Source organism: Anneissia japonica, unplaced genomic scaffold, assembly GCF_011630105.1.
Source record: "Anneissia japonica isolate Jap-2015-1 unplaced genomic scaffold, ASM1163010v1 scaffold1606_len605190_cov180, whole genome shotgun sequence".
Taxonomy (NCBI): Eukaryota; Metazoa; Echinodermata; class Crinoidea; order Comatulida; family Comatulidae; genus Anneissia; species Anneissia japonica.
The window spans coordinates 512,553-527,313 of record NW_022749369.1 but is presented as its reverse complement, the minus strand read 5'-3'; the positions used below and the strand labels follow the sequence as shown (position 1 = coordinate 527,313).

Genomic DNA, 14,761 nt, shown 5'->3' with positions numbered 1-14,761 from the left:
TATTTCTGGATAAAGAATGTTTTGAGCAAAGGTGGATTCAAGCCCCCCCCCCAGCCTTCATTTTTTTAAGGAAAAAAAAAAGAAAAATATATTCAAATTGAAGTGCGAGAGTATATTCAAATTGAAGTGCGAGAGTGTAATTTCCGGCCATCTAGAGATGCCTTAATCATAAATTTTCCCCAACCATGGTGGGGCTGAGCTGGGTGATTCCTCGGTCTGTGAAAGTTCCTCCCTGGTTCACCTCTCTTTCGAATTCCTGGATCTGCCACTGTTGAATTATTATATAATTATTTTTGCGCTTATTTATAATGCGTCTATTGCAATTTTCACTTTATCCTCTCAAACAGTCCTAAAAACGTTCAAAGTGCGCTACTTCAGAGGGGATTTGACCCCGCCGGGGTCATACGTAATTCGCATAAAGGCTTCCCCCCCCCCCTTTCAAAATCCTGGCTACGTCCCTGCTTGAGACCATCAATCCCCTCCCCATGTCGATAACGCCACTATACAGTGACTAAACTGTTCAATGGCGTATTCAGGGGGTGCTCAGGGTGAATGAGCATTCCTTCAGAGGTTGAAAACTATAAAAGGAATTACTGATTGGCAAGAATTCTTCTTTTTCTTCATCATCATTTTCTTCTTCTTCTACTTCTCTTCATTTTTTTATTTTTTAGGGTTCTTTTGGAATATTAACTCTACGTGGAGTTAACGTACCAAAAGTTGACTTTCCTAATGTTTTGAATACGTTAGGTCATGGCTCATAACGAAAATTATTATATTCATATATATTATAAACTTTGACTATGAAGACAAGCCACCAGTTGAAAAATCGCTTGCATGCGTCTTTGTAACGTATTCCTTTTTATAATAAGGTAAAATAAAGTCTTTTAGTGTTTTTACCGTTCATATTTATTTCCTATCAAATAGCAAATGGAATCATCCCTTGACAAACTCCCCCCCCCCAAAAAAATAGCAATAAAATAAACACTTTAATTGCTTTATTTTATTTCTTAGATTTAGTACGTTAGCTTTTAATTAAGCAAAATTGAAACAATAAAATGTTTCTAACTAATTAAAATACGCAAACTAATTCAAAATAATAATAATAATAATAATAATAATAATAATAATAATAATAATAATAATAATAATAATAATAATAATAATAATTCAAACCAATCAAAAAGAAATGACGAACAAACATTGTTATTCATTTTCAAGCAAATTATCGAGACGACGCTCAGTGTGGAGCCGGTTTTCCTGCACCTAACGGCGAAGATGCGATTTGTCCATGCGCCTGTTGTTCGGAGTGGAATTGGTGTGGGGTAACTGATGCCCATTGTTTATGTGACAAGTGTTTAGACCACAGGAATCTGTCATGCCCAACAACACCACCACCACCACCTACGTTACCACCAGGTAAGACACTGTGTAACTATAAATGGGCAATATCATTGCGTAAAAGATGGAGGAATTATAGTCACGGGCGTCGATCCGTGGTTGAAAGTCACGGTGGGGTACAGAAGCAACGTACCAGTAGGTTCATGAACATTTATTTCCATAACATTTTCAGAATGTGCCTCATAAAAAGCGTATCAATTTACCTAGTAATCATAATCATAGGCCCGCTTTGGTGCCAACTCAACGTTCATAAAAATATTAATGATTTTCTTATTTATTATTTACTAATTAGCTCATAGTAAATGTTTTCTAACCATAAAAAAACAAATAAAAAAGAACTTGAAATAGTCACTCTAACTGAAAAACTTTTTTGTACGGCACTGAAAATTGGCAAGAAAAATTATTTATTTTTGAGAGTTATGTTCCGATGGCCGGATCAAAATTTTTGGCGGGCCGGCGTTTGCCCGCAGGGGTTAAATACCGTACCGGGATCCTATCATTATTACTATATTAGGTTTTTCATTTTTGAGTTAGGCTTACACAAACAGTACGGTAACAATTACAATAATTTCACCATCAATAATAAAAGATATTATTTGTCAACGATAGTGATAACGATAATAAAAATACCAATATCGATAATAATGTTATTAATGTTTTTTCGTAAATTTGTGTGTATGATCTTTCTGGTTAGATGTCACTTTTTATATTTTTATTGTTTAACAATTTTTTATCTTAATTTTGTAAGGAATTTTAATGTATTGTAAATCACATGCATTTCAAATTTTAATTTACTGCTATTTGTGATGAAAGAAAATGAATGATAATTATAATATTCAAAAATTCATTAATAAAATAATAGTATTAATAATAATAATAATAATTATAATAATAATAATAATAATAATAATAATAATAATAATAATAATAATAATAATAATAATAATAATAATAATTCATACTAATCAAAAAGAAATGACGAACAAACGTTGTTATTCATTTTCAAGCAAATTATCGAGACGATGCTCAGTGTGGAGCCGGTTTTCCTGCACCTAACGGCGAAGATGCGATTTGTCCATGCGCCTGTTGTTCGGAGTGGAATTGGTGTGGGGTAACTGATGCACATTGTTTATGTGACAAGTGTTTAGACCACAGGAATCTGTCATGCCCAACAACAACACCACCACCACCACCTACGTTACCACCAGGTAAGACACTGCGTGACTATAGATGGGCAATATCATTGCGTAAAAGATGGAGGAATTATAGTCACGGGCGTCGATCCGTGGTTGAAAGTCACTAATAATAATAATAATAATAATAATAATAATAATAATAATAATAATAATAATAATAATAATAATAATAATGATAATGATAATGATGATGATGATGATGATGATGATGATGATGATGATGATGATGATGATGATGATGATGATGATAATAATAATAGAAGATGGATTTATATAGCGCAGATAAACGAGGTCTCTATGCGCTCGGGACTAGATGTTGCACTTTCTCCTCCCCTAAGGGTCACTTCATGTCCACCGCAGTCAGTAAACTGGCGCACTTCCATCTGTCCAGACAGGGGCCGAGTGAACCAGTCACCGGGGTAATATTATTAAACATTAGGGCAGTTCTATTGCGAGTGGAAATCCATTTATAGCGTCTAATTTACGACCAAACAGTAAACAATGTTGTTTATGTACAGTAGCACCTTGGTTTGAATAATTGATTTGAAACATTAACTTTTTTCTAGCTGAAGCTAGGCCTACCATCTTCAATAAACAATCAAGTGATTCAAATATACTTGTTATGTCAAAGCAAGGTGCTATCCGTTATATTTGTTTTTCATTAAATAACCTTATTTTGTTGTCACTTAAAATTTATATTTTACTGAATGTTTGCACATTACAGAAAAACCCATATTTGCTGTGGGCTATAGGAACCTCATTGGCAAGTGTTTGTTGGACGCAAGTGGAGCAGTAATGCAATTATACACAAGAAGTGGGAGCCGGTGCGCACGCGCATGTCTTGCATTCATTTCAGAGTGTAATTCCTTCGGGTTTGATCAGAGACTTTCAAGGAATTCTGATTGTTTCCTATACAACACAACATCTTGGGAGCTTGTAGACGTTGAGACTAATGTCAATGAAAAACCTGAATGCCTTTTCTATGTCACGGAATATAAATGATGACACAGTAAATCTGTAATTAGAAGGCCTTTATTATTATGGCGTCATGATTTCAAACTCATCCACGCAAAAAATGAAGAATGAGGGCGTAAACATGCAAATAGTTTATAATAATACAATTTATTTCGAAATTAAAACAATACGGTAGCTGTCATGTACATTTTAATTTAAATTTCAAACTGTGGACGAAAGACTTCGCCATTAGAAAATTATACGTTCAAAAAATCTTTCTTCAAACATTGCTAAAACGAAATATATTTTATAGGCCTCAGTCAAAGTATGACTTGTGTGCTCCGATTAATAATGCTGAAAATGTTAGAAGCAGTTCACTACACTACTATATTAGCGATGATTTGCAAGAGCATATGAGAAAATGTATAAACTAATATAATTAGTCCACGATTACATAAAATTATGCGTCTTTTTACGATCGATATATGCCTAAGTGATATATCACTGCTTATTCTTCTGATATCGTTTTTTGTTTTGTTTTCTGATAATATATTTCGAATGCCAAAGCACAATCATTATCAATACACTGCGTGAATCTTTTTTTAAAATAAATATTACATCAATTATTATATATTTTATATTGGTCCAAGTAATACTGTTTATTGTTCTTAAAGTTTAATAGGACAGTTCAGAGTACAAACTTAAATTGTTACCATTGTAAAAGACAATGACGACGACCCACACATAGCTTAAAATATATCTGGGTTGATATTGACATGCGCTGACATGTTTTCTACATGATGTAAAATCGTTGGATGAAAATATCGCAATTATAGTAATAGAACAGGAAGAAAATATCAATGTTTTTTAATAACAAACATTTATCTAATTTCTATTTTCCTCACTCATAGTAAATGCGTACGGTACTACTTATTAGATTGCAATTACATTAGACTAAAATTATATTTGAAATGAATATCTTTCAGTAAAGAAAGGTTATAATAGGTCCTGGAGCAATGAAAGACATACAACATATAATCATTTGACGCTAAGTGCCCGAGTCTCTTGTTATGTCCGGAGCACATCTTCATTAACAGTCACGCCGAAGTTTGCACTGTAAACGAATTACCAATTGGCATTTTGTGAGCTTTAAAGAGGTTTCCTGGTTGTTAGTGCTCTTGTAATACACCCGTTACCCCCGACAGCATGTACCTATAAAAAAATGATTACTTTTGAACGAAAACAACATTGGAATGCCACTCAGGGGCGGATCCAGCCCGGTAAGAGGGGGCGTGAATGTTCGAACCGAGTGAGAGTCTCTCTGGAAAGAGCCTTGGTAGGGGTGCTAGGGAGATTCTCCATTAAACCTCTAGCACCTTCATTAATTTGAGTTGATATTTGATAGATTTTTAATATTTAACATGGTAATTTTCGGATAAGCTTTACAAAACATTTTTTTACAAAGAAATAGACGAGGCGTACGCCCCTTACGCCCCTCTAAATCCGCCACAATCACTCATAAATTATAAGCATATTTATTAGAGATATTTAGTACCGTAGTAGATATGAACATGAGAAAATAAAATTTACTGGGCATGAGGCTGGATCATTAACATGGAAAATAAAGGAAAGAAAGGAAAAGAAAGTCATTAAGCTATAGTGCTTTGGAAAAGATTACTCAGATGCTCAAACTAAATGTGGGTGAAGAATTGAGAGCTAAAAAGGATCACTGTTGAGCCATAATCACCATCGTTCTTGAAGTAATTAAAGAAAATATTTCCAAAAAAGTACTTTTTATTGTTTGTCTATTACCTTAATTTTGCCTGTTAAAATGTTGATGAAGCTACGAAATAGGTCTGTATACAAACTTAGATATATTTTATGGTTTAGTTGAAATGTTTTCTTGTTATTATCGGGCCTATTGAAAACTTTTAGTGAGCTGATCGATAGAATATCTCAATATAGGTAAAAATAAAATACTTTAAGATACCTTTTCGTGCCATGTTAGTAGAACCGAACATGACTGGGTTGAGGGAGCTTCAAAGCCTTTGTAGATATATTGCATTAAAGTGTCCAGCATTTCCTGATCAAGAGATCGAACCGCTTTCTCAGTTTCAATCGACTTAAATGACGACAGAACTTTTGTAACTAATGAGGAACACATTTTCTGTTAAAAAAAAATCTATTATTGCAAATCAAACTATTTTAATTACTGTATAGTATACATTTATTTGTTGACGTTTATCATGAGTATTAAAAATATTGAAATAGAGAGACATTTAGAAATACTTATGAGAGGGAAGTTGTGGAACAAATGGGGGATATTGATGAAATAAAATCGCCCAACGATTATTGAATAAAACTCAATAAATTGCCAGGTTTGATGTCTTCTATTTTTACAATGTCATTTTATATAATTGCGTTAATTTTTTTCGCTGTAAAATATATTAGAGCTATGGAGCGCCGAAGGTTACGCGAGGGGGTGGGGGAAAGGGGTGGATGGGCATAATCCTGTGACAATGGTGAATGTGTTTTATATCACTTGATTAACTAAAATTATATAGGCCAATCCATATACTTTACCCGGAGTGTTTCGTTTTTAGAGCCATACGGTGGATTTTGAAGAACAGCTTGCAGTGCTTCTTGTTTCTTTCCAGTATTTCAAGGGTTAAGGTGTAGAAGTGTTAACATAACATATATTTATACAGTAAATGTTCCCGGCACTCTGACAGTGATTTATTTCACTATTTTTAGTTCATCCACTGATTCATATGGTGAAGCACACGGACCAAAATTATTTTTTTCCAAAATTATTTTTTTTTTGCATTATTAAATAATTGTAGGTCTACTGTGAGTGTCATGTTTAAATACAAAATAATCTAAATTCAAATAATTTTCTAAACAAATATTTCTTCTATATTAAATAGGCCTACTTTGTATTTCTTCCTTTAAACTTCGGAAAAGAAGTGCAAGATAGGCCTGCAGCCTAACGTGGTAGCTCCAAATCAAATCAACATGGTTCAAAATTCGCCGTCCTATACCATGAGAGACACTAACCCCAATAAAATAACGTTCCACCCCTCTTTCCCAAACATTCACCCCATATCCATATAATATATTAATGACAGTACGGTACCCGATAAAAACCACACAGAAATGTGGATATACCAAAGGATATCCGTTGAGGAGTTCCATCACACGTGTCCTGTCAGGTCCAGTGGACCCAATATCTTCAATATTATCGAAGTAGGCATTTTCATCGAAATCCTCAATATTCACGGCACGAAATCGTGAGTTTCCAGTAGATTTTGACATATTCCGAATTCTGCTAAACGTAGCCCTATGTCTAGTGTTAATAATCAATATACTCTGTGACGGTGTGGGTCTACCTGTAGTATTGGCCCGTACTGTACATGGTAAGATATTTGGACTTTGACTTCAAGTAGGCTTATTTCAGATAACAAAATATATTTCTATGGGCACAGGCAGTGTGAATCAACAGTGTTGGTTTGGGATTGCGTCTATAAAAATACATATCATCATTATCCCCAGTCCCTAATTTCCAGAAACCGCATCACCATCACCTATCACACCTGTTGCATGCTTTCTGGATATAACTAAAGCATTGTTAGAAAACTATCGGAGGCCTACTTACTCGCAAAGGTTGAACATGATAGTCTCAAAAATGAGGATGGGCCCTGTACTTCCGATGATGGTGAGTGGCTGGCCAGAAAACAGATGGTACATGATGCCACATATAGCAGCACCTAAGAGACTCTCGAAGGCAGCCTATGAGGCAAGGTTAGTGATAAAATTGTTACTTTTCTTTTGAAATGTGTACAAAATTATTTAAACTATCATTACCATAATCATTATCAACATTCATATTTGTCGTCGCCGTCATCATCTAATTATCATTACATTTAAATTATTGTTATCGTCATCATGATAATTATAATTATCATTATAACTGTCACCATTGTCATCATCATCATCGTTATTATTATTATTATTATTATTATTACTATTAGTAGTAGTATTATTAAACAAACATTTAAAGAAACTTGCAAAAGGATAAAAACGAAATTGAACCACAGTATCGCATTTCTATCTTAAAAGACCTGGCCTGTGATTTATGGATTTAAGATTTTTTTAATCACGCTTAGGCCTATGTGTTCTATTATGCCTACGTATAACGTGTACTGATGCATATTTATATGTTTAGAAGTATTTATTTTGAGTGATCCCAGGAAAGAATTTGTATTGGCTCAAGAATAAGCTTTAAAATTTTAACACTGTGTACAAAGCGGGGGAGCCGCGGCTCCCACGGCTCCCCCCCCCCCCCAACCTGGATACGTCCCTGTCTGTGTGTAAGGTAAGGTATTACCAGTGTATGATGGAACACAGAGATACTTTAGCCGAAATTTGCCATCAAAGTTATTAATCGTGAAAAATAAGCGAGATATTTATGTCATACCCCGATGATGGAATTACATATAATATATAGGAACCACCTTAGCAATCAAGAAACGTTATAACAAGGACTGTACATTTTGTCAATTTGTCGACGTTTGAATGAATTAATTGGATAATATTGTGTGGATAGGCTATAACGACCAAATTGTGAAGATTAAGAAAATTCGAATGATGCGACCAAATCGATTACAATTTATGAAAATGAAGCGAATTAAGGAAGACTGAAAAGCAACAGAATAACTTCACGTTCGCTACGTTGCGAAAGGACATGGGTTCGAGTCCCTGTGGTGGCTGAGTTTCTTTTTTTCTTCCGGGCAGATTCCTCTTCTGTTGTTACCTTTCAATTTATATTATTCACGGCATTATTCCGCTTTCTGTTTCTGGGTTTTTATCATATCGTTTAAATCAATTATCATAGATAATGTACAGCCTCAAAAAGTAGTCAGTTTCCACAAATTATTGGCCTTTGAATCACGAGCTATCAGAAAGATTGAACATGTGGAGCTCTGATTAATTGGTTAAAATTAAATCATGTCATCAAATCAATAGCTTTTACAATTCCAAAATGCAACTACAGAACCGGGCCATGAATCTCCAGTTGACAAGTAATGTATAATGCAATAAAACAAAAATTGTAGGCCTAATGAAATTAATAAATCTTGCATCAAGACCAAAATTTTTATTCATTTTTTAATTGAAGAAAAAATTGAAGGATAGTCTGTTTTTCTATTTGAAAAGTTGAATGGACGTGGTAATATACCATTACCATGGAGGAATTACTAATTCCACATTATTACAAACGTGATTAACTTGAAGTGTCTTGTTTTCCTCACAATGGTAACAATGTTTCAGCACAATGAAAAATATGGAAATGTTATTACTGTACTAACGTTGGCTTTCGATCAATTTTCTCGGTACTGAAATTTCTGTCGCTCTGCTATATCGAAACTCGCACATGTTGAAACTTACATAGATTTTATTTTTAACACCGACGAATTATGTTGAGCACCCTGACCGCGAAATTTTTGTGTTCTAGACGACCGAACATAACATTTGAGGCATTCTGGGCTATCATTTTTTTCTTTTTCTCTCTTTTTTCTCTCTTTTTTCCCTCTTTTTCCCCATTTTTTACATTCCAAAAGGGGGGAGGGGCCGGGACCGACCCCCCCCCCAAATCCGCCCCTGCTTTTGGTGGTGTATTAGAAAGTTAAATGGTGGGCTATTATATTAAAAGATGCACTGTCAGACATAATACCCTGGAAGATCAATCCAAAAAAATCAATTAAAATTTTGAATAGTTCATTGGATCAAATAAGATAACTTCCAACTTGAAACAGACTTTTTCTAAAAAAAAATCTATAAATCAGGCAATTTATGCAAAATAATACAACAAAGGTATTAATTATTTAAGCATCCGTTAATTGGTGGGGATTTCTTTTTCCAATTTACATTTTTAATTTTACGTTAATAACTTACTTCAATATGCAAATTAAGCAATTAAGATAATGTAACTGAATTTTTAATTTTTGTTTTTGTTTGTGACAGATCTTTAAACCAAGAGATTGAACCATGGACGTGAAATTCTGAATGGATCACCACAGTTTAGCCCACAGAGACAATATTATTTACCTCATTATTTTTCATCAACATCATCATGTTAAGTCCATAATTACCCAAAAAGAACACAAAACGAATGTTTGTATGAAGAAAATTCTGTATTTAAAACAAAGAAAATGTATATTTTGGCTAAGAGGCAATATATAAAATGCTATTCAATAGTTTATAAATAAATACAGGTAGGACTAAATTAATATTAAAATATTGAAATAATAATATATAATAAGTCCTTGACAATTGTTCAATAACAAAGTTCCACAAGGCTTACATTTGACCCCGTGATATTGTATCTAAATAAGTCAAAGATGCACATCATGCAAATTCGTCCACTCTTAAAAAATATTCCTTGTTCTTCATCCTTTTCCAATGGTGGCGCCAGGATATGCCCGACGGGAGCGGGGTGAGGCGATGTCCTTGACTGAAGGGAGGGCGTACTTCAAAATTATAATAAGCAAAATGGAATTTTATGATTCATCACTTATGTGAAATTAAATTGTATGGTGTACACTGTATGTACCACCTCCATTAAGATATAAAAATTCATAATTAACAATATTAATGACATCTCTATGATTTATGCAAATGGTGGCACTAGTACCAATGAGTCATCTGTTTGGTACCAAATCCTAAACCAAATCTCTCAGTTGTTCTATCAGGCTGGTAATCATAGAAAAATACTTTTGAACAAAATCTATCTTGGTTATAATATCTATTTTGCTATACTTTTAAACAGATTTCCTGTCGGTAAGAACACGCACAATACTACCAAGCTCCCCGACTGCAACAGCCTGAAAGATACAAAGTGTTACACAACATTACAATAAGCTTAATTCTAATGTAGACGGTAAATAGAAAAATGCAATTAGATTTCTAATACCTCAAGTTTTAATAAAATTTATAAAATTATATATTATTGAATAACTATTTGACAATAAATTAAAAATAAAAAAAATATTAATGTGGTTGGTTAAACTAGTTCAGTGGCAAGGCTGACTAGGAGTAAGCCTTCTTTATGGAAATATATTCACTTATGTTAAAATTTGACTTATTTATTTGTTGCGGTTCTACTACATGGTAATTAAATTGCATTATTGCAGTTGTTAGCAAAATTTAATATTCAACCAATAACATAGAATAAAGTGTGGATGGAATTAAGTTGAATAATTATTAAACTAATAATAACAACAATCAAATAATCATAATAATACAAATAATAATAAAGGTATTTATAATGTGATTTGATCAAATCACTTTTACGGTATTGTGGGTAAGTTAAAACAATGTTATAATAGGAATTTAGTATGTGACTGATGTTAAGGCTTGGAATGGAACCTTCTTGAGAGGAAGAGTGCCTAGAATTTTTAAGAAAACTCTTCAGAGACGACAGAGCAGTTATTTCCATACAGGTCATATTTGTTCAACAGATATTTTTAGAAACATATTCTTACTTTTTCATGCCATGCGAGGAGTATACCGCAACTGTTTTCTGTAGGGCATGCAAATCCTCTGTAAATGTATTTCATCAAAACGTCTTGAGAATCTTGGTCTAGTGCATTTATTGCTTTATCAATATCTGAAGACTTGAAGGCTGTGAGAACTCGAAGAACAAGATTAAATGTCTTATCCTATATCAAGAAAAAAAAAATTCATTAAAATTATTACCAGAAAAAAGGATGATACATCAAAGTTATTAAAGTGCATCTAATCAATACAGTACTTCAATAAAATAGATTGAGGATCATAAGAACATGTAAGGTGAGGCTTATAAAGGTTAAAACCATTTTATAGTCCATTTTAATTCCTGTAATAATATTGAGAGTTTTGACATAATTGGGTAAAATTTATTTATATCTTAATTTATTATGAATATATTTTAAAGAGTCAATATCAAACAGCAGAGTTGTTTTTAGTTTATTTAGAAAAATCATGTCACTTGAACCTGCAAACCAGGATTTTGGAACTGGAATGCAAGTATCTTAAACACCAAATCACAGATCTACCTATAAAATGAATATAAATTAATTAAAAGGTTCAAAAACAGAGGAAAATTATAAATACCTTAACTGCTTGGTTTTTAGAATTTACTGGTGGGTTTTTCAGTACAGCTTGTAATGCTTCAACATTTTGCTTAGTATATAGTTGTCAAGGATTGTATGATTTAAAATACTTTGTTGGTCAAGAAATATTCTGGGTCGCTACCAATCTGACTTAGGCTGCAGTACACTGCTAAAATTATGTTTTTGCAATATCAAATCATGACATTATCATCATCAAACAGAAAAATAAAAGAATATGGAGTTTAGGCTCCCGCTGCCCTAGACACCCCTCCCCTCATAAGCATAGTGAAGGCCTAATCAAGGACCTATAATCTATTCTATGCTGGGAAGCGTAAAGCTTTGAGCTTACAGGGGCAGGATCCAGAGATGTCCGAAAGGGGCGTTTTGGGCGATCAATAATTTCTCTTTCTTTCACCCAAATCACATGTATTATCACATTAAAGGTTTAGGCCTAATAATAGAGAAAAAGCATCAATTTTGAACAGACATTTTCAAGCATGGCTAGCTTTTCTAGCTGGGGCCTACTGTAATAATGGCTGAAAATACCATCTTGCATGTAGCTTTGGCCTTTTTTGACATCCTGACTTAACTAAATTAGCACCGCCATCAATCAATAGAAAATTCAAAATTAGTGGCAAAATAGTCAAGTGCACTTCATATTTTTTCTCGCTTTTCCTCTTCTCAATATTTTCTCCCTTTTTTTAATTTTTCGGTAGGACTGATGTGGGGATCTGCCCCTGAAATCAACCCATATGTACAGTACAAAATGTTTTGCAGGGTGTCTATACTGTGTGTGATTGTATGCTACAGGATATTGTTATTTTTCTTTCATGCTTGATGTTTGGGGCTGCTAAACTTTGTGTAGGAACCTTGTTCCTCCTTGGTGTTCACCTACCTCCTGCATTTGAGGAAATAAATTATTATTATTAATATTTATTTATATTATATTATTAAAGTGCCCCTAAAGGGACATGTTTAGAAAAAATATTAAACTATTTTGAGAAAATGAGATAATATTTCGAGGGAACGAGATAATATTTTGAGAGAACGAAATAATATTTCGGGGGAACGAAATAATATTTTGGGGGAACGAAATAATACTTCGGGGGAACAAAATAATATTTCGATGGAACTAATTCATTTCAAGGCAACGAAATAATATTTTGAGGGAATGAAATATTATTTTGAGGGAAAGAAATAATATTTATAAATATAATAATATTCATAATAATATATATTTCATTCCCTCGAAATATTATTTCATTCCCTTGAAATATTATTCCGTTCCTTCGAAATATTACGCTGTTGTCGCCACTAAATGCTTTTTTCGCCGAAGGAACTACCGACGCCAAAGGCACTGTGGGCGTACCATATATCATTTCGAGGGAAGGAAACAATATTTTGAGGGGACAAAATAATTATAATTTTGAGGGAACGAAATGTTATTTCGAGGAAACAAAATAATACTAGCTACAGTATTACTGGATTCAGAAGGACAATGAGGAAGGTGCTGTGATGCTCGCATGTAGTAGGCCTACAGTTTGTGTCATTTTGTTGCGACTGGATAAGTTCATTATACAGTACTGTAATATTTTTGTATTTGATCTTTAAATGTACGAAATATTGTAAACTGAATCTCCAATTCAGCCACTGGCTGCTATGGATTTGATATATTTGTATTTTTTGTTTTTGTGAATAAAGATACCGAAATACCTATCTCAAAATAAATATGAACCATTTTTAAGACCTACATAAACCGAGTTTAACAAAACAAGAAGTTAGTACTCAGTACCAGAACTTTAATTAAACAGTTAACACAAACCAAAAGGATATCTCAATAAGAAATTTTGGATTTCTGACTCATCTGGTCCACTGGATTCTTGACCGTCAATTTGTTCGTCTTGGAATTTATTTTCATCATATTCATCCACGTCGACTTTCCTAAACATAGAACTTCCTGTATTTTTCGACATTTTAACTATATTACTGAAAAACCAAACTATAATGAACCCACGATTGACGATTGTGTACAGTACTTCCGTGAAATTTCACACCCTCGATGTCATGACCTCTCTTGGGGTTAAAGTTTCCACTTCCGCATATCCCATCGTGCTTTGAATCCTCTTTTATTTTGGGACTTGGGTCAAAAATAAGAATGGTAGGAGTTCTAATAAGATCTGATTTTATTTTGCAAATGGAATTTAATCCATGTTTGATTTATAAATCAAATGATCAAGAATTAATATTAAATCATGGATACGTATACATTTATAAGATATGTTAATGAATATCATGACTTTTGTTATGACATAATCACTGTGGTTTTGTACGCAGTACGAAACGTACACACTGGCAGCACAGTCAGTAGATAACCAAGGTTCATTGATTCAATATTATATGCCCTACATCCTTGCTAATGCTTGCTAATACTTACTAGCAAAGACCTGAGTTCAGGTCTAGATGTGTAGGTAGCAAGTGGTGTGCTATTACCTAGGCGGCTACTTCTCTTAGTCTTACTCGGCCTGCCTAGGTCAGATCTGGCCTAGCCTAGGTAGTAGTACTAGGCCTAGTACTGGCCCTACTGCCTGGGGTAGGGCCTACCCATAGAGCTATTATTATATCTCTATGGGCCTTCACCAACTGCGGCAATAGCCACTAGAGTAGCTAATAAGCTTAGTAAGGTAAATAACGTAGACCTCTAGGGTCCTACTAAATACCACACGGGACCACTCGCGACCACACGGGTGCAAAAATGATAAAAATATTACACACGAGAGTAGAAAACTACTTAATAATCAATAGAAACCAACTTTTAGTACGGTAATTATCCGAATTCCGTTAAAAATCGATGTATCTTGATTTTGATTTGTTGGTTTTCCCGTCGTGTCTCTGGTAATGTAATGCGTTAATTGTGGATCTGTAACGCATTGACGTGTCAGCTGAAATGCATTCAACCATGACCTTCATGTCTGTGTTTAATATCATCAATCAAGATAGGCCGTTATATACTGCCACGTGAACGGTAATAAACCTAAATTAAATAAATTAAAGTAGTAGTAAAGT

At 33.7% G+C, this 14,761-nt stretch overlaps 5 protein-coding genes across 5 annotated transcripts in view; 2 read left to right on the top strand and 3 right to left on the bottom strand.

Moving 5' to 3' along the window:
- The window catches only part of LOC117121061 (golgin subfamily A member 2-like), a 27,960-nt gene extending 24,797 nt beyond the window's left edge, over window positions 1-3,163 (bottom strand). Inside the window, exon 1 of the mRNA XM_033266156.1 lies at window positions 3,151-3,163. The gene's annotated coding sequence lies outside the window, so the exon portion shown is untranslated. The remainder of the gene's footprint in view (window positions 1-3,150) is intronic.
- Window positions 1-3,626, top strand: part of LOC117121062 — a 5,063-nt gene extending 1,437 nt beyond the window's left edge. Inside the window, exons 2-4 of the mRNA XM_033266157.1 lie at window positions 1,219-1,416; window positions 2,406-2,606; window positions 3,319-3,626. Coding sequence (XP_033122048.1) covers window positions 1,219-1,416; window positions 2,406-2,606; window positions 3,319-3,596 — 677 coding nt within the window. The 3' untranslated portion in view covers window positions 3,597-3,626. The remainder of the gene's footprint in view (window positions 1-1,218; window positions 1,417-2,405; window positions 2,607-3,318) is intronic.
- Window positions 3,627-3,697: 71 nt separating this feature from the next.
- LOC117121063 (actin-related protein 2/3 complex subunit 5-C-like) lies at window positions 3,698-6,957 on the bottom strand. Its single transcript, XM_033266158.1, has 4 exons — window positions 6,727-6,957; window positions 6,132-6,204; window positions 5,539-5,715; window positions 3,698-4,760 (listed from the first exon to the last, which is right to left on the bottom strand). Exons 1-4 carry the CDS (start codon window positions 6,861-6,863, stop codon window positions 4,698-4,700), a joined length of 450 nt encoding a protein of 149 aa, XP_033122049.1. The 5' UTR covers window positions 6,864-6,957; the 3' UTR covers window positions 3,698-4,697.
- A 2,763-nt stretch (window positions 6,958-9,720) lies between these two features.
- LOC117121064 (actin-related protein 2/3 complex subunit 5-A-like) lies at window positions 9,721-13,724 on the bottom strand. The gene is made up of 4 exons (XM_033266159.1): window positions 13,532-13,724; window positions 11,700-11,772; window positions 11,090-11,266; window positions 9,721-10,429 (listed from the first exon to the last, which is right to left on the bottom strand). Exons 1-4 carry the CDS (start codon window positions 13,669-13,671, stop codon window positions 10,367-10,369), a joined length of 453 nt encoding a protein of 150 aa, XP_033122050.1. The 5' UTR covers window positions 13,672-13,724; the 3' UTR covers window positions 9,721-10,366.
- Window positions 13,725-13,765: 41 nt separating this feature from the next.
- The window catches only part of LOC117121066 (60S ribosomal protein L35-like), a 3,870-nt gene continuing 2,874 nt past the window's right edge, over window positions 13,766-14,761 (top strand). Inside the window, exon 1 of the mRNA XM_033266160.1 lies at window positions 13,766-13,856. Coding sequence (XP_033122051.1) covers window positions 13,854-13,856 — 3 coding nt within the window. The 5' untranslated portion in view covers window positions 13,766-13,853. The remainder of the gene's footprint in view (window positions 13,857-14,761) is intronic.

What these genes read in the sequence shown, in the direction of transcription:
- LOC117121063 (XM_033266158.1), bottom strand. Translation starts at nt 6,863, where the DNA reads ATGTCAAAATCTACTGGAAACTCACGATTTCGTGCCGTGAATATTGAG. An exon ending in GTGATGGAACTCCTCAACGG is followed by an intron (nt 6,205 to 6,726) that starts ATATCCTTTGGT and finishes CCCTTGAAATAC; the next exon opens with TGGAAAGAAACAAGAAGCAC. An exon ending in TACTAACATGGCACGAAAAG is followed by an intron (nt 4,761 to 5,538) that starts GTATCTTAAAGT and finishes ATTTTTTTATAG; the next exon opens with GTACATGCTGTCGGGGGTAA.
- LOC117121064 (XM_033266159.1), bottom strand. Translation starts at nt 13,671, where the DNA reads ATGTCGAAAAATACAGGAAGTTCTATGTTTAGGAAAGTCGACGTGGAT. An exon ending in CTAAAAACCAAGCAGTTAAG is followed by an intron (nt 11,267 to 11,699) that starts GTATTTATAATT and finishes TTCTTGATATAG; the next exon opens with GATAAGACATTTAATCTTGT. An exon ending in TCCTCGCATGGCATGAAAAA is followed by an intron (nt 10,430 to 11,089) that starts GTAAGAATATGT and finishes TGTATCTTTCAG; the next exon opens with GCTGTTGCAGTCGGGGAGCT.